Source organism: Psammomys obesus, unplaced genomic scaffold (assembly GCF_907164565.1).
Source record: "Psammomys obesus unplaced genomic scaffold, mPsaObe1.curated_primary_1811, whole genome shotgun sequence".
NCBI classification, from domain to species: domain Eukaryota; kingdom Metazoa; phylum Chordata; class Mammalia; order Rodentia; family Muridae; genus Psammomys; species Psammomys obesus.
This window is the reverse complement of record NW_026590571.1, coordinates 1,836,874-1,862,103: the sequence shown is the minus strand read 5'-3', so window position 1 is coordinate 1,862,103 and position 25,230 is coordinate 1,836,874. Positions and strand designations below refer to the sequence as shown.

General features: G+C 37.5%; 1 protein-coding gene across 1 annotated transcript in view; it reads left to right on the top strand.

Annotated features, from left to right (window-relative positions):
* Positions 1–25,230, top strand: part of LOC129677283 (cilia and flagella-associated protein 47-like) — a 603,052-nt gene that overhangs the window by 517,567 nt on the left and 60,255 nt on the right. The window contains 1 exon segment of the mRNA XM_055607932.1: positions 9,656–9,808. Within this exon segment, the coding sequence (XP_055463907.1) occupies positions 9,656–9,808 (153 nt within the window).

The following is a 25,230-nucleotide window of genomic DNA, read 5'->3' as shown; positions in this document are numbered from 1 at the left end:
TAAAGTTCAACAGCGAAAATAATCTGGAGTTGCCTTCTCAAGAGAGGTGGTATCTGGTTCCTGCTCCTTCTGGTGGAAATAGATATCCTGGGTATTGTTCCTTGAAGGCCCATCCTCCCCTGTACTGAGACATCCATCTAAATTGTGCTACAAACTTCCATCCTTTTAAAATGGTTTTTAAAGTGTTATAGGCTCCTAGGCGGTCTTCTGAAGAAGAAACACTATCAAGAGACTTGCCAAGGTCCAGACACAACCTATAATGGGACCGCTGCTACAATAGTGGCATGATAGTTATGGAAGTAACCAAATGTTACTTGCTAAGATTTAATGTCTGTCCATAGGATGGAATTCATCTTGGGACTGTAGATTAGTCAAATGACCACTGCTTTTGGAGTCATTACCCTACAGGAGCCCATTACTATCCTTTTGGTAAATAGTTCCCTGATACTGGATTTTTAAAAATCAGTTATGTATTTTACAAGTAATATAAGTCAGACTAAGACAAAATAGTAATAAATAAGTATTCTGAAGCAATTTAGATATTTGGTATGAAAATATTTTCCAGAGGTCCAAAATTGTGCTGGTAGTTATTTTTGTAGGAATCCTTTTCAGAAGCAAGTGGTTAAAATTTTATTTATGTACATTATTGTTTTTGGACAGTCTATTTATTTTCTTAAGAAAACACCAGAGATAGCTCAGTGATGTCTCTGTTCAACTACACCACTGTCTTGTTATTCTTTTTTTCTGTAACACCCAGATTATTTGCACATCCAATACAATTTTGCTTATCTATGATCTACCAATTCACTTTGTGACTTACAGGCTTACTGTCTATTCAGACAGATAAGAATGAAATATTTACATTATCTGTTATACAAAATAAGAAATGAATCCACTGTAATGGATCTAACATTAATTTCTTTTTTTTAAACTTTTATTAGTTACACTTTATTCAATTTGTATACCCCCATAAACCCTTCCCTCCTCTCCTCCTAATCTGCCCTTCCCTCCCCCTTCTTCATGCATGCCTCTCCCCAAGTCCACTGATATGAGAGGTCCCCCTCTCCTTCCTTCTGATCTTAGTCTATCAAGTCTCATCAGGAGTGGCTGCATTGTCATCTTCTGTGGCCTGGTAAGGCTGCTCCCCTCTCAGGGGGAGGTGATTAAAGAGCACACCAATCAGTTTATGTCAGAGGCAGTCCCTCTTCCCATTACTATGGAACCAACTTAGACATTGAACTGCCATGGGCTATATCTGTGATGGGATTCTAGGTTATCTCCATGCATGGTACTTGGTTGGAGGATGAATCTCTGGAAAGACTGTGTTCAAATTTTCTGGTTCTGTTGTTCTCCTTGTGTAGTTCCTGTCCTCTCCAGATCTTATTATTTCCCACTTCTTTCATAAGATTCCGTGCACTCTGCCCAACAGTTGGCCATAAGTTTCAGCATCTGCTTTGGTAGTCTGCAGGGCAGAGCCATTCAGAGGCCCTCTGTGGCAGGTTCATAACTTGTTTCCTGTTTTCTTCTTCTGATGTCCATGCTCTTTGCTTTTTGGGATGGGGATTGAGCATTTTAGACAGATTCCTCCCTCTTGATTAGTTTCTTTAGATGTACAGATTTTAGTACGTTTATCCTATGTTATATGTCTACATGAGTGAGTATATACCATGTGTTTCTTTCTGTTTCTAGAACAGCTCACTCAGGATGATCATATCCAGGTGCCACCATTTATCTGCAAATTTTATGAATTCCTTGTTTTTTAATGCTGAGTAATATTCCATTGTGTAGATGTGCCACACTTTCTGTATCCATTCGTCAGTTTAGGGGCATCTGGGTTGTTTCCAGCTTCTGGCTATTACAAATAAAGCTGCTACAAACATGGTTGAGCAAACGTCCTTATTGTGTACTTGAGTCTCTTTTGGATATATGCCTAGGAATGGTATGGCTGGATCTTGAGGAAATGTTATTCCTAGTTGTCTGAGAAAGCACCAGATTGATTTCCAGAGTGGTTGTAAAAGTTTACATTCCCAACATCAGTGGAGAAGTGTTCCTCTTTCTCCACAACCTCTCAAGCATGTATTATTTGAGTTTTTGATCTTGGCCATTCTGATGTGTGTAAGGTGAAATCTCAGGGTCATTTTTATTTCCATTTCCCTGATGGCTAATGAGGTTGAGACTTTCTTTTAGTGTTTCTCTGCCATTCCATATTCTTCTATTGAGAATTCCCTGTTTAGCTCTGTTCCCCATTTTTGAAGTGGATTACTTGGTTTGTTACTTTTCAGCTTCTTTAGTTCTTTGTATATACTGGATATTACCTCTCTGTCAAATAAAGGGTTGGTGAAGATTCTTTCCCAATCTATAGGCATTCGTTTTGTTTTGATGATGGTGTCCTTTGCTTTACAGAAGACTTTCAGTTTCATGAGGTCGCATTTATTAAATTTTGCTCTTAGAACCTGTTCTGTTGGTGTACTGTTCAGGAAGTTGTCTCCTGTACCAATGAGTTCTAGGGTCTTCCCAACTTTTTCTTCTAACCGATTTAATGTGTTTGGTTTTATTTTGAGGTCTTCGACCGAGTTGGACTTTAGTTTTGTGTAGGGTGATAAGTATGGATCTATTTGTAGTTTTCTTAGTGTAGATATCCAGTTATACCAGCACCATTTGTTTAAGATGCTATCTTTTTTATAATTAAATTCTTTGATTTTTATTAATTACAGTTTATTCACTTTGCATCCTCCTATAAGGCCCTCCCTCCTCCCATCCCGGTCCCATCCTCCCTCCCCCTTCTTCACGCATGCCCCTCCCCAAGTCACTGAGAAGGGAGATCCTCCTCTCCTTTCTTCTGATCTTACTCTATCAGATCACATCAGGAATGGCTGCATTGTCATCTTTTGTGGCCTGGTAAGACTGCTCTCCCCTCATGGGGAGGTGATCAAAGAACAGGCCAATCAGATTATGTCAGAGGTAGTCCCTCTTCCCATTACTATGTAACCAGCTTGTACACTAAGCTGCCATGGACAACATCTGTGCAGGGGTTCTAGGTTAGAAGATGCTATCTTTTCCATTGTATGGCTTTGGCATCTTTGTCAAAGATCAGGTATCCATAAGTGTGTGGGCTTATTTCTGGGTCTTCTGTTCCATTCCATTGATCCACCATTCTGTTTCTATGCCAGTACCATGCAGTTTTTATTACTGTTGCTCTATAATAAAACTTGATATCAGGGATGGAGATATCTGCAGAGATCTTTTATTGTAGAGGATTGTTTTAGCAATTCTGGGCTACTTGTTATTCCATAAGAAGCTGAGAATTTTTCTTCCGAGGTCTGTAAGAATTATGTTGGTAATTTGATGGCAATTGCATTGAATTTGTAGATTGCTTTTGGCAAGATGTCCATTTTTACTATGTTAATCCTGCCAAGCCATGAGCATGGGAGATCTTTCCATCTTCTGATACCTTCTTCTAATTCTTTCCTCAGAGACTTGAAATTTTTTTCATACAAGTCTTTGACTTCCTTGGTTATGGTTACACCAAGGTACTTTATGTCATTTGTGGCTATTGTGAATGGTGTTGTTTCTCTAATTTCTTTCTCAGCCCTTTTGTCTTTTGTATACAGGAGTGCTACTGATTTTTTTGAGTTAATTTGTATCCGGCCACTTTGCTGAAGGTGTTTATCAGCTGTAGGAGTTCCCTGGTAGAATTTTTGGGGTCACTCAGGTATACTCTCATATCATCTGCAAATAGTGATAATCTGACTTCTTCCTTTCCAATTTTTATCCCCTTGATCTCCTTCAACTCTCTTATTGCTCTAGCAAGGACTGCCAGAACTATGTTGAATAGATATGGAGAGAGTGGGCAGCCTTGTCTTGTCCCTGATTTCATTGGGATTGATTTGAGTTTCTCTCCATTGAGTTTGATGTATAGGATATAGGCTTGCTGTATATTGCCTTTACTATGTTTAGATATGTGTCTTGTATTCCTGATCTCTCCAATACTTTAAACATGAATGGATGTTGGATTTTTTTCAAATGCTTTTTCAGCATCTAAGGAGATTATCATGTGGGTTTTTTTTTTTTCATTCAATTTGTTAATATGGCGTATCACATTGATGGATTTCCATATATTGAACCACCCCTGCATACCTGGGATGAAGCCTACTTGGTCATAGTGGATAATATCTTTGATGTGTTCTTGGATTCGGTTTGCAAGTATTTTGTTAAGTATTTTTGCATCAATGTTCATAAGGGAGATTGTCCTGAAATTCTCTTTTTGTGTTGGGTCTTTGTGAGGTTTAGGTTCCAAGGTGACTGTGGCTTCATAGAATGAGTTTGGTAGTATTCCTTCAATTTCTATTTTGTGGAATCGTTTGAAGTGAAGTGGAGTTAGCTCTTCTCTGAAGGTCTGGTAGAATTTTGCACTGAAACCACCTGGTCCTAGGCTTTTTTTGGATGGGAGACTGTTGATGACTGCTTCTATTTCAGGGATATAGGACTATTTAATTGATTTACCTGATTTTGATTCAGCTTTGGTAAGTGGAATTGATCAGGAAAATTGTCTACTTCATTTAGATTTTCAAATTTTGTGACGTATAAACTTTTGAAGTAAGTCCTAATGATTGTTTGGATTTCCTCAGTGTCTGTAGTTTCATTTCTGATTTTGTTGAATTGGATGGTGTCTCTCTGCCTTTTAGTTAGACTGGCTAATAGTTTGTCTATCTTGTTGATTTTCTCAAAGAACCTCCTCTTTCTTTAATTGATTCTTAGAATTGTTTTATTTCGTTCTCATTTATTGATTTCAGCCCTGAGTTTATTTCCAGCCATTTACTCTTTTTCGATGTGTCTGCTTTTCATTTTCTAGCGTTTCTAGGTGAGCCATTAATTTGCTTGAATGAGATATCTTGAATTTCTTCTTGAAGGCACTCAGTGCTATAAACATTCCTCTTAGCACTGCTTTCACTGTGTCCCAAAAGTTTGGGTATGTTGTGTCTTCATCTTCATTGAAATTCATTGAATTTCTTTATTTCTTTGACCCAGCTGTCAATTAGTAGCAAGTTGTTTAGTTTCCACGTGTGTGTAGGTTTTTTACTATTTCTGTTGTTGTTGATGTCCAGCTTTATGCCATGGTGATAAGATAAGATACAAGGGATTGTTTCAATCTCTTGTATCTGTTGACACTTGCTTCATGACCAACCAGATGGTCTAATTTGTTGAAGGTTCCATGAGGTGCTGAGAAGAAGGTAACTTCTTTTGTATTTGGGTGTAAGTTTATGTAAATGTCTGTTAGTTACATTTGATTCATGACCTCTGTTAGAGACATTGTTTCTTTGTTTAATTTCTGTTTTGTTGATCTTTCCTTTGTTGGGAGTGAGGTGTTGATGTCTCCCACTATTACTGTGTGGGGATCTATGTGTGGTTTATGTTTTATCAATGTTTCTTTCAAAAATGTGGGTGCCCTTTATTTGGGGCATAGATGTTCAGGATTGTGGTATCTTCCTGGTGGAATTTTCCCTTGATGAGTATGAAGTTTCCTTCCCCATCACTTCTTATTAATTTTGGTTTGAAAGTCTATTTTATCAGATATTAGAATGGCTACTCCTGCTTTCTTCTTGGCTCCATTTGCTTGGAAAGTAGTCTTCCAAACCTTTTACCCTCAGGTAATGTCTATCTTTGTGACTTAGGTGTGTTTCTGGAAAGCAACATATTACTGGGTTTTGTTTAATCATCCATTCTGTTAGTCTGTGTCTTTTTATTGGAGAATTGAGTCCATTGATGTTGAGATAGATTAATGACCAGTGGCTATTAGATCCTTTGATTTTGATATTGGCTGTGGTAGTAATTTCTGTGCTTGGTTGCTTTTTGTTTTACTGTAATTAAATTAATTATTTTCTGTGTTTTCTTGAAAGTAGCTAGTTTTCTTGGGTTGCATTTTCCCTTCTAGTGTCTTCTGTAATTATGAATTTGTGGGTACGTATTGTTGAAATTTGTTTTTGTCATTGAATATCTTGTTTTCTCCGTCTATGAGGACTAAAAATTTTGCAGGGTATAGTAGCCTGGGCTCACATCTGTGTTCTCTTATGGTCTGCATGATATCCATCCAGGCTCTTCTGGCTTTCATAGTCTTTGTTGAAAAGTCAGGTGTGATTCTGATGGGTTTGCCATTATATGTTACTTGGCCTTTTTCCCTTGCAACTTTTAGTATGTTTTCTTTGTTCTGTATATTTGCTCTTTTTATTATTATGTGGTGGGAAGATTTTCTTTTCTGGTCTAATTTATTGGGTTTTCTGTAGGCCTCTTGTAGTCTTATTGGCCTCTCCTTTAAGTTGGGAAAATTTTCTTCAATGATTTTGTTGAAAATGTTTTCTAGACCTTGGAGTAGGTAATCTTCTTTTTCCTCTATTCCTATTATTCTTAGGTTTTGTCTTTTTATGTTGTCATGCATTTCTTGGATGGTTTGTGTCAGGAATTTTTTAGATTTAAGATTTCTTTGACAGATACATTGATTTCTTCCATTGTATCTTCCACACCTGAGATTCTTTCTTCCATCTCTTGTAGTCTATTGGTTATGCTTAACTCGGTAGTTCCTGTTTTCTTCCCTAAGTTCTTTCTCTCCACAATTCCCTCCATTTGTGTTTTCTTTAATTTTTCCAATTCTATCTTCAGATCTTGGGCAGTTTTTTTTGTTTTGTTTTTTTTGTTTTTTTTTGTTTTTTTTTTTTTTGTTTTTTTACTTTCCTTCACCTGACTGACTGTATTTCCCTTCAATTCCTTCAGCTTTTTGTTTGAATAATTCTGTATTTTTCTTATATCTTCCAGTGATTAAGTATTTCCTCTCTAAAGGCCACAAACTATTTGGCTGCCACTTCCTGGATTTCTTTATGGATGGCCATAATCTGTTTTTCTTTATCTTCTTCTGTTTTTTTAAGGATGGCCATAATCTGTTTGAGTTTATCTTTCTCTAGGTCTTTACACATTTTATCTGTTTCCCCTTGTTATCGTCTTCATGAGCATTGAAGTTAGGTCATCCTCTTGAATTTCAATTATGCTAGGGTGTCCAGGGATACTTACCCCTGGATAACTGGGTTCTGGAGATGCCATATTGCTCTGTCTTTTGTTGGTTGAGCTTTTACACTCGCCTGTACCCATTGGGACATCTTAGGTGTTGGGTGTTAGTTTCTGGTGGTTCCTGGAATCCTGTGGTGGAGAGAATCTCCTTGGCAGGAAGATGGTTTTTCCTGAAGGAAGCCTCCTCAGCATTTTGTGTATGGTCACTGTATGGCTGGTGTTTTTCAGGAGTTGCCATAGCTCGCCTCAGGCTTATAGACCTGAGTGGTAACTTTGGTCTTTGTTAGTCAAGAGGGCTCTCCTCTCACCTGGAGAAGTCCTGGAGACAGCTGCCCTGCTTCTGGGTTTCTTGCTGTAAATTTAGTTAGCTGCTGCTTTAACCTGGGTGTCGCGTGGTTTGGTCAGTTCTGTTAGGGATAACTGGTTGCCCCTTACAGCAGTATCTGGGCATTGTTCTCGGGGATCCCAGGCTTCTGTAGGTCTGAGGTTGGGGCTCTGTGCCCCAGTGCCCAAGTGGTAATCTGTGGCAGGTGAGTACTGCTCTCCTGGTAGCAGCAGGCTAGATGGTGCACAGCAGGTTCCTGGGTTGGGCAGGTCTGCGGAACCTTTTCCAGGGATATACTGGGTAGTCTAAGTCTGCCCTGACTGCTTCCTTTTCTGTGGGGGATTTCTCCCAACAGGGACTCCAAGTCTCTGGTGCCCTCAGGCGGACAGTTCTGTCTGTGAGGAATAGCTGGTGCACAGCAGGTTTCTGGGCTGGTGGTGCTCTAGCCCTCTGGTCTGTAAGACTTTTTCCATGGATATACCAGATGACCTAATTGGGTCCCTGTTTGCTTTCTTCCTTGTGGGGTTTTCTCCCTACAGGGACTCCGAGTCTCTGTTGCCCTTGGGCACACAGCTTTGTCTGTGATGGAGAACTGGGCGCACAGTAGTCTCTGTGCTCATTGCTGGAGCCCAGTTCATTGATGGCGGCCTGCACCCGACATTCTGAGAGACCTTTCCAGGGAATGACTAAGTGACCCAAGGCCAATCCCGTTTCCTTCCTTCCCTGTGGGTTTTTCTCCCAAATGGGACTCCCTGTCTTTGATGTTTTTGTGCCCACCGTTCCGTCTGGGAAGGTGATCAGGACACCCAGGTGTGCAGTCTGGTCTGGTGATCTCTTCTGGGTTCTGGCTGGGTGACTTGAGAGTGGACCTGATTCCCACACCGTGGGGGTTTTGTCTCACCTAGGAAACACGATCGCTCTTGTTTTACAGCCCAGAGTTCAGTCTCTTGGTCGCTCTCCAGAAAATGTTGTCCTGCTCCTCAGAAGCAGTGTTCTCTTGGTGTCACCATCTTGCCCCTCCTAGTATTAATTTCTTAAAGATCTACTTGTGAAGACCATGACACCAATTGTAAACTGATCTCATTAGTTTCAAACTTAATACCTCAAAGTTGAACTTAATTATCACTAGAAAAAATGTACACATTTTACCAAACCATGGCATTCTTTTAGTTTATCTCTTATTTTATACAGTTATTTTTATTTTACATACTATCTATAAGATATAGAAATACTATTTGTAAACACTTAAATATAAAATTAATTTTGTAATACCAATAGATATAATGAACATTGTAAAAATATCTCAGATAATTTTGGGGATCATAAGACCAACAATATTACTCTTAAGTCTAAACAGCTATAATGTTCTTCAAATATTTTAAAATACAGGTTCTAATTTTTCACTTATGTTCATTATATAAACTGTGTGCAGTAGAAGTATAACAATATATTTGAGGAAAATAATTTTGTATATGTAAACTTCCATATAAATTACTCAATAGTATTATAGTGCTACTATCAAATATTACATGTTCTTTATGTAATTAGTAATTATGCATACAAACATTTGATTTTAATATATTACTGACAACAATACTTCATAAGGATAAACATTGGCTTGTAATACATGTATAATTATTACACAGAGAACATTAATACTACAAATTAACAATGATACATCACATTTAATATTAAGTTACTGTAGTGTTGTATATAACCACAAACATGATAGATTTAATAGATTTGAAATTTAATAGTCTTTGTAAGTATGAATTTTAAAATACAGGTGAAAAGCCAAATAGAAGTATTTTAAATATTATTATAAAGTGAGGGATACTGAACTTATAATTTAATTATTTGAATGCATATACTCTACTGTTGTTTTAAAAGTAGATCGGAGATTACAGCAATAAATACAGATGTTTTAAATGAAGCTCATGTTTCCAGAGCTGCCACTTACATTTATGACCTGATGATATCAGTTCCTGAAATAAATTTCTACTTCCTATTATAGTCTCTAATCATCTAGTATATGTATATATATGTATAAATACATATTTGTCTTCTGGATACCATTTTTATCTGCTATTTAATGTTGATGTTTCTATATTATATATAGCTATATAGATGTATTAAAAGAGTGCATGTGCCATACACAATGACAGTTTATATTGTGTTTGATGAAGTTTTATTTTTATAGAAATTTATCTTATCTCAATAATAATAATGATACCTAACAACTGAATTAATTGAAACAAAATTTTTCTCCTACAGTTGTCATAAAATGTCAGGCCAACAAACGAGTAGAAGAGAAAGTGAAAGTGACAATGATTGGTAGCTTTTTTGGCTCACATCCATCGCATGAATTGACAGAATTTTTGGTGTTTCCGAAAAATTCAATTAACAATATTTATGAAGATATTCATGGTAAGAGAATTATAATCATGGCTATAAGAATTAATTATAGTAAATAAAACATATTTACTTTAAAATGTAGGTTACTGATTTCTCAGTAATTAAGAACCATTTACTTTTCATTGAATATACTATTCAAGTTATTACTTATGAACTCTGTTAAATATGTTGCTTTTACATAGCAGTTATCTCAGTAGTGATAGCTCTTGTTACCACATTATTTACATAACACGAATTGTGAATCTTTTAACATTTAGAAAAGAAAAACCTCTGTAAGTTAAGTTTCTAATGGAACTCAACTTTAATATATTTATTTTTCTGATTTTTTGTGTGTGCAGTCTTGAACATTTAACTGAGGATTTCACACATGTTATACAAAACACTGTGAAACTGGGCTAAATGTTGAGTCACTTTGAGATTCAAGAATTTTTACTGAAGCAATATTACAATTATAAATCAATTTGAATGAGTGTTTCTTACATTAAAAAATAGAAAAAATTATATGAATTAAATGTAATGTTTAAATCAATCTCTAAATGATAAATTTTACTACTCATATTTTTATTTTTGTTTCATATTTTTATACAAATTAAAATAATTTATGTGTGCTATCAGTAGAGTATTATAAAGTTCAAATTCCAAAATCTGAAGCAAAAAGGATTCCATACCTAACAAGTTGTAATCACGGTGAAATACATAATTAATAGATAGAAAATATAGACTTTTTTTTTATAGTATGTGAAATTTTTTTTAATTTTATTTTTCTTTTTAGTTACATTTTGTTAACTCTGTGTCCCAGCTGTATCCCGCTCCCTCATTCCCTCCCCAACCCCGCACTCCCTCCCTGGTCTCCTCCCTGCTCCTTTCCAAGTCTACTGATAGGGGAGGACCTCCTCCCCTTTCATTTGAACCTATTTTATCAGGTACCTTCAGGGCTGGCTGCAAAGTCTTCCTCTGTAGCCTAACAGACTGCTCCTCCCCTGGGGGGGGGGGTCAAACAGCCTGCCCTTGAGATCCTGTTAGAAATAGTCCTTGTTCCCCTTACTTTGGAAAACTACCTGGTTACTGAGCTACCATGGGCCACATCCGAGCAGAAGTTCTACGTTATATCCATAGATGTTCCTTGGTTGAGTGTCAGTCTCAGAAAAGACCCTGTTCCCGGATATATTTGGTCCTTGTAGAGCTCCTATCCTTTCCATATCATACTAACTTCCCTTCTTTCATATGATTCCCTGCACTCTGCCATGGTTTGGTTATGAGTCTTAGTGTCTGCTTTGAAACACTGCTAGGTAGAGTCTTTCAGATTCCTTTTGTGGTAGACTCCTGTCATACGTTCAATGCACATCCCATTTGTCTTTCTAAATGAGGATTAATCACCTTCGCCTGTGTCCACTTTCTTGATTATCTTCTTTAGGTGTGTAGATTTCATTATGTTTATCATATCTTGTAGGTCTATATAAGCGAGTATATACCAAGTTTGTCTTTCTCCTTCTGGGATACTTCACTCAGAATGATCTTTTCTAGATCCCACCACTTGCCTGCAAATTTCATGATTTCCTCCTTTTTGATTGCTGAGTAGTATTCCATTGTGTAAAAATACCACAATTTCTGTATCCATTCCTCCGTTGATGGACATCTGGATTGTTTCCAAGTTCTGGCTATTACAAATAAAGCTGCTACGAACATGGTTGAACAAATGTCCTTGTTGTGTACTTGAGCAAATTTTGGGTATATACCTAGGAGTGGTATAGCTGGGTCTTGAGGTAGCACTACTCCTAGTTGTCTGAGAAAGCGCCAGATTGACTTCCAAAGTGGTTGAACCAGTTTACATTCCCACCAGCAATGGAGGAGGGTTCCCTTTTCTCCACAACCTCTCCCGCATGTGCTATCACTTGAGTTTTTCATCTTGGCCATTCTGATGGGTGTAAGGTGAAATCTCAGGGTCGTTTTGATTTGCATTTCCCTAATGGCTAATGAGGTTGATCATTTCTTTAAGTGTTTCTCTGCCATTCGATGTTCCTCTTTCAAGAATTCTCTGTTTAGCTCTGTTCCCTATTTTTTAATTGGATTACTTGGTTTGTTGCTTTTCTGCTTCTTTAGTTCTTTAAATATACTGGATATCTCAGAAGATGGAAAGATCTCCCGTGCTCATGGATTGGTAGGATTAACATTGTGAAAATGGCCATCCTGCCAAAAGCAATCTACAGACTCAATGCAATTCCCATCAAAATACCAACTCAATTCTTTACAGACCTTGAAAAAAAGATTCTCAGCTTCATATGGAGAAACAAAAAACCCAGAATCTCCAAAATGATCCTGTACAACAACAGATCATCTGGAGGTATCTCCATTCCCGATCTCAAGCTGTACTACAGGGCAACAGTAATAAAAACTGCATGGTATTGGCATAGAAACAGAAAGGAGGATCAATGGAACCGCATAGAAGACCCAGAAATAAACCCACACACCTATGAATACTCAATATTTGACAAAGAAGCCAAATTCATTCAATGGAAAAAAGACGGCATCTTCAACAAATGGTGCTGGACCAACTGGATGTCTACATGCAGAAAAATGAAAATAGATCCATATTTATCACCCTGCACAAAACTAAAGTCCAAGTGGATCAAGGACCTCAACATAAAACCAGATACTCTAAATCAGTTGGAAAAAAAAAGTGGGAAACAGCCTAGAACTCAGGAGACAACTTCCTGAACAGAACACCAACAGCACAGGCTCTAAGAGCAATAATCAATAAATGGGACCTCATGAAACTGAAAAGCTTCTGTAAAGCAAAAGACACTGTCATCAAAACAAATAGACAGCCTACAGATTGGGAAATATAGACTTTTAAAAGGGAGAAATATTTGCAAGCTATATTTCTGATGAAGAGTTAATCTAAAAAAAATTAATTATGAATGCTCCTAACTCTTAAAAACCTAATAACCTATTTGAAAACTAGACTAAGGAACTTGAATAAACTGTTCTCCACAGACAATACAAAAGGAGTAACTAGGTGAAAATATATCCACTGTTACTTATTACAAGGGAAATTCTGGGGACACTAAGATGTCAGTGACCAGTGAGCACCTTATCTGAAGGGTAGAGGATCTGAAACTCCAAAACTGGTGGAGGGATAGGCAGCTGAATCCAGAGCATTGACTTTGAGGCTTCCAGGGCTAGAGGGGACAACCCTTGAGTTGGGACAGATTAGATCCAGGCACCCAGTCCCTGGTGTCTGAGAGTGGTGAACTATGGATCCCTGCACTTTGCTTGCTCATGCGGCAGCAGGCACTGCTGAGGCAGCTGCAGCAAAGGCAGCAGCAGGGAGTGCCTAGCCAGACATAGAGGGCCTCCATACTGTAAAGACCAACAAAAGAACCAAATCTGAAACTAGAAAACATTGATCCCTCTGAGCTTTTCACCTAAGTCTGCCAGTGAGTGCATGGGCACGCTGTGCTTTCTTTACTCATCTCCACCTAAATACATCTGCCAGTGAGTGTTTACAGAGCCTCAGATCCAGCGACCCTCTACACTAGTCGCCAGACTTTGGATCACTCTCACCCACACCCCCATTATGGGCCACATAGAAATCACTGGAAGAACCTTCTTAACATTGAAGCCACTGTTCTGGAGCCAAAATGGTGCAGCCCAGACATATCTGGGTTTCTGGAGCACAATACTGCAACAGGTCTGTGGGCCACTGAGACATTCAGGGTCCCTGTGCATGCTCACAGTACCCATGAACTGCGCCAGCACCCCAACCTGCTCCTATGCTCCCCCTTCCAGACATCTACACATACTATCACCTGATCCTTCAAGGCACAATTTCACACATTCCATACATATGTGCCTGTGAAATTCTTTTCTTAGCTGTATCTTCAATAGCACCCACTCTTAAACCATTGAACCTCTCTCATCTAGATTGCAGAGACAGGCAGACACAATCTGCAGTATAGGTTCCAGGAACAAACAGACCATCAATGACTAGAGGCCTATGTAACAACATATGGAACAAATATCGGGACATCATGGTTGTACCAGCAACCTCCAATATCAATGGATATTTTAATTCATCGGAAGCACAGGAAAATGATCTCATATCTATGCTTATCCAGTTATTAAAAGCACATAAAGAGAAAATGAACAAAGCTCTCAAAGAAATACAAACAATTATTGCCAAAAAAAATAGAGAGAAAATGAACAAAGTTCTTAAGAAAATACAGGCAAATACAGCCAAACAAATACAGGCAAATAAAGAGGAAACAAACAAAAAAATAGAGGTTATCATGGACAGACAAGAATCCAAATGCAAACAGATGAAGGAAATGGTGCAAGACATTAAAACAGAATTAGAATCAATAATAAAAACTCAAAACACACAAACCCCTGGAGTTGGAAAGCTTAGCAAAGAGATCAAGAGACACAGAGGTAAGCATCACCAACAGAATTCATATATGGAGGAGAGAATCTCAGGTGCTGAAGACATAACTGAAACCTTGAAAAGACAAAACCTAAGAATAATAGGAATAGATGAAAAACAAAATTCTAGGAGCCAATGTCCAGAAAATATTTTCAAGAAAATTTTAGAAGAAAATTTTCCTAATTTAAAGGAAAAGATGTCCCTAAGCATACAAGAGGCTTACAGAACACCAAATGCACTAGACCAGAAAAGAAACTCCTCACATTATGTAATCATCAAAACAGTCTACAGAACCAATAAAAATATTAAAATCAGTAAGGGGAAAAGGCCAAGTAACATATAAAGGAAGACCTATCAGAATAACACCAGACTTCTCAACAGAAACAATGAGAGCCACAAGGTCCTAGAGAGATGTCATGCAGCCTCTTAAGAGAACACATGTTAAACCAAACTACTATAACCAGCAAAACTTTCAATCAACATAGATGAAGAAAAAAAATATTCCATGACAAAACTAAACTTAAACAATTTCTACACAGCAACCCAGCCCTGCAGAGGATGCTAGAAGGAAAACTCCAATCCAAAGAAATCAACTACGTTCAAGAAAACACTACGTTCAAGAAAAGGATATAGATAACTTCACAACAAAAAATCAAAAGAAAACAAGCATACAAACATGCTATCACCACCACTTGACAAATTAAAGGAACTAACATTCATTGATCACTATTATCTATCAACATCAATGGACTCAATTCTCCAATAAAAAGACTCAAACTAACAGAATGGTGGTAGAAACAGGATCCAACATTCTGCTGCATACAGGAAACTTACCTCTGCAACAAAGACACTACCTCAGAGTAAAGGGCTGGAAAAAGATTTACAAGGGAAATACTGGTCAAATACCAAAAAGGTTTCAAATACATGCATATTATTTTTTTTCAATACTTCATTACTATTACTATTATTATTTACAATTTCTTCACTTTGTATCCAATTATAGCCCCTTCCCACATCTCCTCTTAGTCCTATCCTACTTTCCTCTTCCTCTCCTACCCCTCAACCCTACTCCACTGAAAGGGAATATCCTCCTCTCCTACTGTCTGGCCCTAGCCTATCAGATCCCATCAGGACTGCCTGGATCCACTTCCTCTGTGGGCTAGCTAGGTTGCCCACCAGGGAGAAGTGATTAAGGAGCAGGTAACAGAGTTTATGTCAGAGACTGTCTCTTCTCTCCCACATGGAGACTGAGATGCCTATGAGTGTCATCTGATCTGGGGACTAATACCCCTCTATGCAAGGTCTTTGTTTGATTCATCAGTCTCTGCAATCTTCCCTTGTCCCAGCTATTTTGATTTTGTTGGTCTCCTTGTGGGGTTACTGTCCCCTCTGTATCCTTCTACATCCTCCTTCACCATAAGATTCTCTGTGATATGTCCAAAATTTGGCTGTGAGACTCTGGAATTGCTTGAATTCCCTGCTGGGTGGAGTCTTGTAGAGGACATCAGTGGTGAGCTCCTGAGCTTTTCCCTCTCTTCTACTCCTTTTAGTGTCTGTCCTCACTTCCCTTCTGAAGGAGAATTAAGCATCTTCCCTAGGGTCTCTCTTGTTATTTAGCTTCTTTAGGACCATATATTTAGTATGTTTATCTTATATTATGTGGATAATATCCACTTACAACAACAAACAGGGCGTGTCTTTTTGCTTCTGGGTTACCTCATTCAGGATGATATTTTCTATTTCCATCCACTTGCCTGCAATTTTCATGATTTCCTTGTTTTTAATTGCTGAGTTGTATTCTATTGTTTAAATGTACCATAATTTCTGTATCCATTCTTCAGTTGAGGGAAAGCTAGGCTGTTTCCAGATTCTGATCATTACAAATAAAACTGCTATGAATGTGGTTAAGTAAATGTTCTTGTATGGTTGAACATATTTCAGGGATATGCCCAGGAGTGGTAAAGCTGGGCTTCAGGTTGGGCTATTTCTAGTTTTCTGAGAAAGTACCAGATTGATTTCCAAAGTAGTTGTAAAAGTTTCTATTCCCACCAGCAGTAGAGGAGGGTTGCCCTTTCTCCACATCCTCTCCAGCATGTGCTAACCCTTCAATTTTTTATCTTAGACATACTGATGAGTGTGAGATGGAATCTCTGGGTCATTTTATTTGCATTTCCCTGATAACTAAAAACACTGAGCATTTTTAAGTGTTTCTCCACCATTGGACATTCCTCTGTTGATAATTCTTTGTTTAGCTCTGTACCCCATTTTTAATTGGCTTATTTGGTTTATTAGTTTTAATTTCTTGAGTTCTATATATATTCTGGATATCAGCCATCTGTCAGTTATAGGGTTGTTGAAGATACTTTCCTAATCTGTAGACTGTCATTTTTCCTCCCTCTGGACCATGTCCTTCGCTTTACATAAGCTATTCAGTTTCAGGAGGTCCTATTTATTAATTGTTGATCTTAGAGCCTGAGATCTTGGTTTTCTGTCCAGGAAGTCGTCTCCTATGCTCTTCCCCAATTTTTCTTCTAAGATATTTCATGTGTCTGGTTTTATCTTGAGGTCTTTGATAGACTTGGTCTTTACTTTTGTACAGAGTGATAAGTATGGATCTATTTGCATTTTTCTACATGTAAACATTCACTTCGACCAGCACCATTTGTTGAAGATGCTATCTTTTTTCCATTGTATTGTCTTGGGTTCTTTGTCAAAAATAAGGTGTTCAAAGATATGTGGGTTTATTTCTGGGTCTTCGATTTGATTCCATTGATCCTTCAGTCTGTTTCTATGCCAGTACCATGCTATTTTTTATTACTGTTTCTCTATAATACAGCATGAAATCAGAAATGAATGGATATACCTTCAGAATTTATTGTAAAGAATTGTTTTAGGGATTCTGGGTTCTTTTGTTTTTCCATATAAAGTTTAGGGTTGTTCTTTCAGTGTTTGTAAAGAATTTTGTTGGTGTTTTAATTGGAATTGCATTGATTCTGTAGATTGCTTTTGGTAGGATGACCACTTTTAGTACTTTAATCCTACCTAGCCATAAGCATGGGAAATCTTCCCATCTTCTGATATCTTCCTCAGTTTCTTTTTTCAGGGTCTTGAGGTTTTGTTTTGTTTTCTTTTCATACAAGTCTTTCATTTGCTTCGTGTTGTTTCCCTAATTTCTTTTTCAGCACATTTGTCATTTTTATGCAGGAGGGCTACTAATTTTTTGTAAGGTAATTTTGCATCCAGCTAACTTGCAGAAGGTGTTTATCAGTTATAGTATGCTCTGGTACAATTTTTTTAATTTTTATTTTTTTCTTATAAGTTACATTTTATTAACTCTGTATGCCAGCTATATTCCACTCCCTCATTCCCTCCCAATCCCACTCTCCCTCCCTCCCTCATCTCAAACCTGCCCCTTTCCAAGTCCACTGAAGGAGGGACCTCCTCCCCATTCATCTGACCCTGTTTTATCAGGTCTGCAAAGTCCTCCTCTGTGGCCTAACAGGACTGCTCCTCCCTAGGAGTGTGGGGAGGTCAAAGAGCCAGTCACTGAGTTCCTGTTAGAAATAGTCCTTGTTCCCCTTACTATGGGAAACGAATTGGTTACTGAGCTACCACAGGCTACATCCAAGCAGAGGTTCTAGGTTATATCAATGCATGGTCCTTGGTTGAATGACAGTCTCTGAAAAGACCCTGTGCCCAGATATATTTGATCCTTGTGGAGCTTCCATCCTTTCCCCATCATACTAACTCACCTTCTTTCATATGATTCTCTGTACCCTGCCGAATGTTTGGTTATGAGTCTTACTGTCTGCTTTGAAAAACTACTAGATAGAGTCTTTGAGATGCCTTCTTAGGTAGACTCCTGTTGTACATTCAGTGCACATCCATCTGTTTTTCTAAATGAGGATTGATCATCTTACCCTGTTTCTGCTCTCTAGATTATCATTTTTAGGTATATAGATTTCATTATTTTTATCATATCTTATAGGTCTATATAAGCGAGTATATACCGTTTTTGTCTTTCTCCTTCTGGGATATTTCACTCAGAATGATCTTGTCTAGATCCTACCATTTGCCTGCAAATTTCATGATTTCCTCCTTCTTGATTGCTGAGTAGTATTCCATTGTGTAAAAATACCACAATTTCTGTATCCACTCCTCAATTGATGGACATCTGGGTTGTTTCCAGGTTCTGGCTATTACAAATAAAGCTGCTATAAACATGGTTGAGCAAATATCAATGTTGTGTACTTGAACAAATTTTGGGTATATACCTAGCAGTGGTATAGCTGGGTATTGAGGAAACACTATTCTTAATTGTCTGAGAAAGCGTGAGATAGACTTCAAAGTGGTTGTACCAGTTTACATTGCCACCAGCAGAGGAGGAGGGTTCCCCTTTCTCCACAACCTCTCCAGCATATGTTGTCACTTGACTTTTTCATCTTGGCCAATCTGATGGGTATAAGGTCAGGGTCATTTTGATTTGCATTTCCCTAATGGCTAATGAGGTTGACCATTTCTTTAAGTGTTTCTCTGCCATTCGATATTCCTTTGTTGAGAATTCTCTGTTTAGCTCTGTTCCCCATTTTTTAGTTGGATTATTTGGTTTGCTGATTTTCAGCTTCTTTAGTTCTTTGTATATACTGGATATTAGCCCTCTGTCATAAAGGGTTGGTGAAGATTCTTTCCCAATCTGAAGGCAGTCGTTTTGTTTTGATGATGGTGTCCTTTGCTTTACAGAAAATTTTCAGTTTCATGAGGTCCCATTTATTGATTATTGCACTTAGAGCCTGTGCTGTTGGAGTTCTGTTCAGGAAGTTGTCTCCTGTGCCAATGAGTTCTAGGCTGTTCCCCACTTTTTCTTCTAACAGATTTAGACTATCTGGTTTTATGTTGAGGTCTTTGATCCACTTGGATCTTAGTTTTGTGCAGGGTGATAAATATGGATCTATTTGCATTTTTCTGCATGTCGACATCCAGTTGGACCAGCACCATTTGTTGAAGATGCTGTCTTTTTTCCATTAAATGGTTTTGGTTTCTTTGTAAAGAATCAGTATTCATAGGTGTGTGGGTTTATGTCTGGGTCTTCTATTTGGTTCCATTGATCTTCCTTTCTGTATTTATGCCAATACCATGCAGTTTTTATTACTATTGTTCTGTAGTACAGCTTGAGATCGGGGATGGAGATACCTCCTGATGATCTGTTGTTGTACAGGATAGTTTTGGAGACTTGGGGTTTTTTGTTTCTCAATATGAAGTTGAGAATCTTTTTTTTCAAGGTCTGTAAGGAAATGAGTTAGTATTTTGATGGGAATTGTGTTGAATCTGTAGATTGCTTTTGGCAGGATGGCCATTTAAACAATGTTAATCATACCAATCCATGAGCACGGGAGATCTATCCATTTTCTGATATCTTCTTAAATTTCTTTCTTCAGAGACTTGAAGTTTTTCTCAAATAGGTCTTTCACTTGCATGGTTAGTGTCACCCCAAGGTACTTTATGTTATTAGTGGCTACTCTGAAGGGTGTTTTCTAACTAATTTCTTTCTCAGCCCTTTTGTCTTTGGTATACAGGAGGGCTTCTGATTTTTTTTGAGTTGATTTTGTATCCTGCCATTTGGCTGAAAGTGTTTATCAGCTGTAGGAGTTCCCTGGTAGAATTTTTGGGTTCACTCAGGGTACTATCATATCATCTGCAAATAGTGATAATCTGACTTCTTGCTTTCCAATTTGTATCCCCTAGATCTCCTTTAGTTGTCTTGTTGCTCTGGCTAGGACTTCAAGTACTATGTTGAAGAGGTAGGGAGAGAGTGGGCAGCCTTGTCTTGTCCCTGATTTCAGTGGGATTGATTTAATTTTCTCTCCATTGAGTTTGATGTTGGCTATACACTTACTGTATATTGCCTTTACTATGTTTAGATATGTGCCTTGTATCCCTGATCTCTCCAAGACATTAAACATGAATGGGTGTTGGGCTTTGTCAAATGCTTTTTCAGCATCTAAGGAGATGATCATGTAGTTTTCTCCTTCGGTTTGTTTATGTGGTGGATTACATTGATGGATTTCCATATGTTGAACCACCCTTGCATGCCTGGGATGAAGCCTATTTGGTCATGGTGGATGATATCTTTGATATGTTCATGGACTTGGTTTGCAAGTATTTTATTGAGTATTTGAGTATTTTTGCGTCAATATTCACAAGAGAGATAGGTCTGAAGTTCTCTTTTTTTGTTGGGTCTTTGTTTGGTTTAAGTATCAAGGTGACTGTAGCTTCATAGAATGAGTTTGGTAATGTTCCTTATGTTTCTATTTTGTGGAATAGTTTGAGGAGAATTGGTTTTAGCACTTCTTTGAAGGTATGGTAGAATTCTGTGCTGAAACCATTGAGCCCAGGGCTTTTTTTGGAGGGGATACTGTTAATGACTGCTTCAATTTCCTTGGGGGATATAGGGCTATTCAGACTTTCTACCTGATCTTGACTTAATGTTGGAACATGGAATCTATCAAGAAAATTGTCCATTTCATTTAGATTTTCAAATGTTGTGGCCTATAGACTTTTGTAGTATGACCTAATGATTGTTTGAATTTCCTCAGTGTCTGTAGTTATGTCACCCTTTTCATTTCTGATTTTGCTGATTTGGATAGATTCTCTCTGCTCTTTAGTTTGTTTGTCTAAGGGTTTGTCTATCTTGTTGATTTTCTCAAAAAACCAGCTTTTTGTTTCATTGATTATTTAAATAGTTTTATTTGTTTCTAATTGTTTGATTTCAGCCCTGAGTTTGATTATATCCAGCCATCTGCTCCTCTTGGATGTATCTGCTTCTTTTTTTTTCCTAGGGTTTTCAGTGGACCATTAAGGTGCTTGTATGTGATATTACAAATTTCTTCTTGAAGGCACTTAGTGCTATAAATTTTTCTCTGAGCACTGCTTTTAATTATGTCCCATAAATTTGGGTATGTTGTGCGTTCATTTTCATTGAATTCTAGGAAGTCTTTAATTTCTTTCTTTATTTCTTCCGTATCCCATATGTCATTGAGTAGCAAGTTGTTCAGTTTCCATGTGCGTGTTAGATTTTTGTTATTTCTGTTGTTGTTGAGGTCCAGCTTTAGTCCATGGTGGTCAGATAGAATACAAGGGATTATTTCAGCTTTTTTGTATCTTTGGAGGCTTGCCTTATGACCAACTATATGGTCTATTTTGGAGAAGGTTCCATGAGGTGCTAAAAAGAAAGTATACTCTGTTCAGTTTGGGTGTAAAGATCTGTAGACATCTGTTAGGTCCATTTGATTTAAGGACTCTGAAGTGCTTTTATTTCCCTCTTTGTTTTCTGTCTAGTTGATCTGTCCCTTGGTGAGAGTGGAGTGTTGGAGTCTCCCACTATTAACATATTAGGATCAATGTGTAATTTAAGCTTTAATATTGTTTCACTTATGAATGTAGGTCCTCTTGTATTTGGCGCATAGATATTCAAAACTGTGATGTCCTGTTGGTGGATTTTTCCTTTGATGAGACTATAGTGGTCCTCCTTATCTTTTTTGATTAACTTCGGTTGAAAGAATATTTCATTAGATATTAGGATGGCTACTCCAGCTTGTTATCTGGAACCATTTGCTTGAAAAACATTTTTCTAGCTCTTTACTCTGAGGTAGTGTTTATCTTTGTTGCATAGGTGTGTTTCTTGGATGCAACAGAATGTTGGATCCTGTTTCTGCAACCATTCTGTTAGTCTGTGTCTTTTAATTGGGGAGTTGATTCCGTTGATGTTGATAGAAACTAGTGACCAACAATTGTTACTTACTTTAGATGTGGGGTTGGTGGAGTCACTGAGTTTCATTGCTTGTATTCTATTGGTTTTTTTTTTGTTGTTGTTGTGTAGTTATGTATGTCTATGTAGTTGTTTTCTTTTTTTGGAGTTTCCGCTCTAGTAACTTCTGTAGAGCTGGGTTACTATGTAGATATTCTTTAAATTTGGTTTTGTCATGGAATATTTTGAATTCTCCATCTATGTTGTTTGAAAGTTTTGCTGGGTATAGTATTCTGGGTTGCAATCTGTGGTCCCTTAAGGACTGTATGATTTCTGTGCAGGCCCTTCTGGCTTTCATAGTTTCTGTTGAGAAATCTGGTGTGATTCTGACAGGTCTACCTTCATATGATACTTGGCCTTTTTCCCTTGCTGCTTTTAGAATTTTTTCTTTGTTCTGTAGGTTCAGTGTTTTGACTATGATGTGACGTGAAGAATTTCTTTTCTGGTGTAGTCTACTTGGTTTTCTCTAGGCTTCTTGTATGTTTATGGACATCTCTTTCTTTAAGTTGGGAAATTTTTCTTCTATAATTTTCTTGAAAATATTTTCCAGACCTTTGAGCCTCATGTCTTCTTTCTCTTCTGCTCCTATTATTCTTAGATTTTGTCTTTTCATGGTGTCCTTGATTTCTTGGATGTTTTGTATTTGAATTTTTTCTATTTTATTTTTTCATTGAGAGACATGTCAATTTCTGCAAGTGTATCTTCGGCTCCTGCAATTCTCTCTTCCATCTCTTGTATTCTGTTGGTGATGCTCAACTTTGTAGTTCCTGATCTTTTTTCTATGTTCTCCAGCTCCAGGTTTTTCTCTATTTGTGTTTTCTTTATTGATTCTAATTCTGTTTTTATGTCTTCCACCATTTCGTTGATCTGTTTGAATGTGGAGTTCTGCTTTTCAATAATGGCTTGTATTTTTTTTTTTTTTTGTCCATTTCCTCTCTGCATATCACTAATTGTGCTTCTACTTCTTTGGCTGTATTTACCTGTATTTCTATGAGAGCTTTGTATATTTCTTCTTTATTTGCCTTCATTTGTGTGGACATTTTTTTGAGGGTTTTGTTCATTTCCTCTTTGTTTGTCTCAATTTTCGTGGTCATTTCTCTAAGAGCTTTATTTATTTCCTCCTTGTTCGTCTCGATTTCTTTGGCTATTTCTCCGAGGGCTTTGTTCATTTCATCTTTATGAGCCTCTAATAACTGGAGAAACATAGTTTTGAGGTTTGTTTTTTGTATATCTAGTGAACTGAAGTGTCCATTGGTTTGTGGGGTTGCTGATGAGGTCATTATGTCCTGATTTTTGTTGGGAGTGTTCTTACGTCTGCCTCTAGCCATCTGGTTATTTATAACCCTCAGTGTATGTTCTTCGAGTTTGTAGTTCAGGCTAACATCATTTCTTTCTGTTTTCTGGACTGTTTTTTCAGGAAGATGAGAGAGGTTCACTAGTTTGGAAGTGTGCGTTGTGGTTTCAGTTTTGCCTAAGTAAGGAATGTGACGCTGGCACTATTCAAATGTGCCTTTAGAGGGAACAGTGTCCATGAGCAGATTCTCTGACTATTGCAGTGGCCTACAGGCCAAACTAGTATGCAGTTCTGTCTGGGATCCAGGGATTATTTACCTGGATTACACTGGTCGACCCACAAGGCAGAGGTTTCAGCGTTGGGGTTGCTATCACAAGAATCCCTATGACTGTAGCTGCATAGAATTTTGTTGGGTATAGTCTTTTGAAATAATACCTAGTGATTTTTTATATTTCTTCATTGTTTATCATTATGTCCCCCTTTTTATTTCCGATTCTGTTGATTCAGATAGTGTCTCTCTGCCTGTTAGTTTTGGATAATGTCTCTTTGCCTGTTAGTTTGTCTGAAGGTTTGTTTATCTTATTGATTCTCTCAAAGAACAAGCTCTTGATTTAGTTGATTCCTTGAATTTCTTTATTTTTTTCTAATTTATTGTTTTCATCTCTGAATTTGATTTTCAGCCATCTTCTCCTCTTAGCTGTATCTGCTTCTTCATTCTTTTCCCCTAGGGCTTTAAGGTGAACCATTGAGTTGCTTGTTTGAGACATCTCATTCTTTTAGCACTGATTTCATTATGTCCCATAAGTTTGGGTATGTTGACTCTTCATTTTCATTGAATTCTAGGAAGTCTTTAATTTCTTTATTTCTTCTCTGACCCAGCTGTCATTGTGTAGAGCGTTGTTCAGTTTCCATGCATGTGTAAGCTTTTTGCTATTTCTGTTATTTTTGAGGTCTAGTGTTAGACCATAGTATTTTGATATGATACAAATGTTATTTCAATCTCTTTGTATCTGTTAATGCTTTCTTTGTGACCAAAGATAAGGTCAGTTTTGGAGAAGGTACCATGAGGTGCTGGGAAGTAGGTATAATCTTTTGTGTTTAGGTGAAAGTTTTGTAAACATCTGTTAGGTCTATATGATTAAGACCTCTGTAAATATCATTATTTCTCTATTTTGCTTGTGTCTTGATGATCTGTCCCTTAGTGAGAGTGGGGTGCTAAAGTCTCCCTCTATTAATTTGTTGGTATCAATGTTTGATTTACGTGTAAAAATATTTCTTTGACAAATGCAAGAGCCCTTTTGTTTGAGGCATAGAAGTTCATGATTGTGATGTTCTGGTGGTGGATTTTTCCTTTGATAAGAATGAAGTGTCTTTCCCATCTCTTTTGATTACTTTGGGTTGAAAGTCTATTTTATTGAATTTTAGGATGGCTACTCCAGCTTGCTTCTTGGCTCTGTTTGCTTGGAAAACCTTTTTTTCCAGCCCTCTACTCTGAAGTATGTCTACCTTTCTTGCAGATGTATGGTTTTTTTAATGCAGCAGAATGCTGGATCCTGTTTCTGCAACCATTATGATAGCCTGTGTCTTTTTTATTGGCGAGTTGAATCCATTGATGTTGATAGATACTAGTGACCAATAATTGTTAGTTCCTTTTATTGTGTTTGTGGTGATTGTGTGTTTGTGTGCTTGTTTTCTTTTGCTTTCTTGTGAAGTTTGTGAAGGTTTCTTTATCTTATGTTTTCTTGGGTGTAGTTGATCTTGTTGCATGAGAGTTTTCCTTTTACTGTCTTCTGAAGGTCTGAGTTGCTGTGTTTAAGTTTAGTTATGTCATGGAACATTTTTTTCTCCATCTATGTTGATTGAAAGTGAAAGACCCCAGCCTCACACTAAGTTAAACATAGCTAATGCCATTT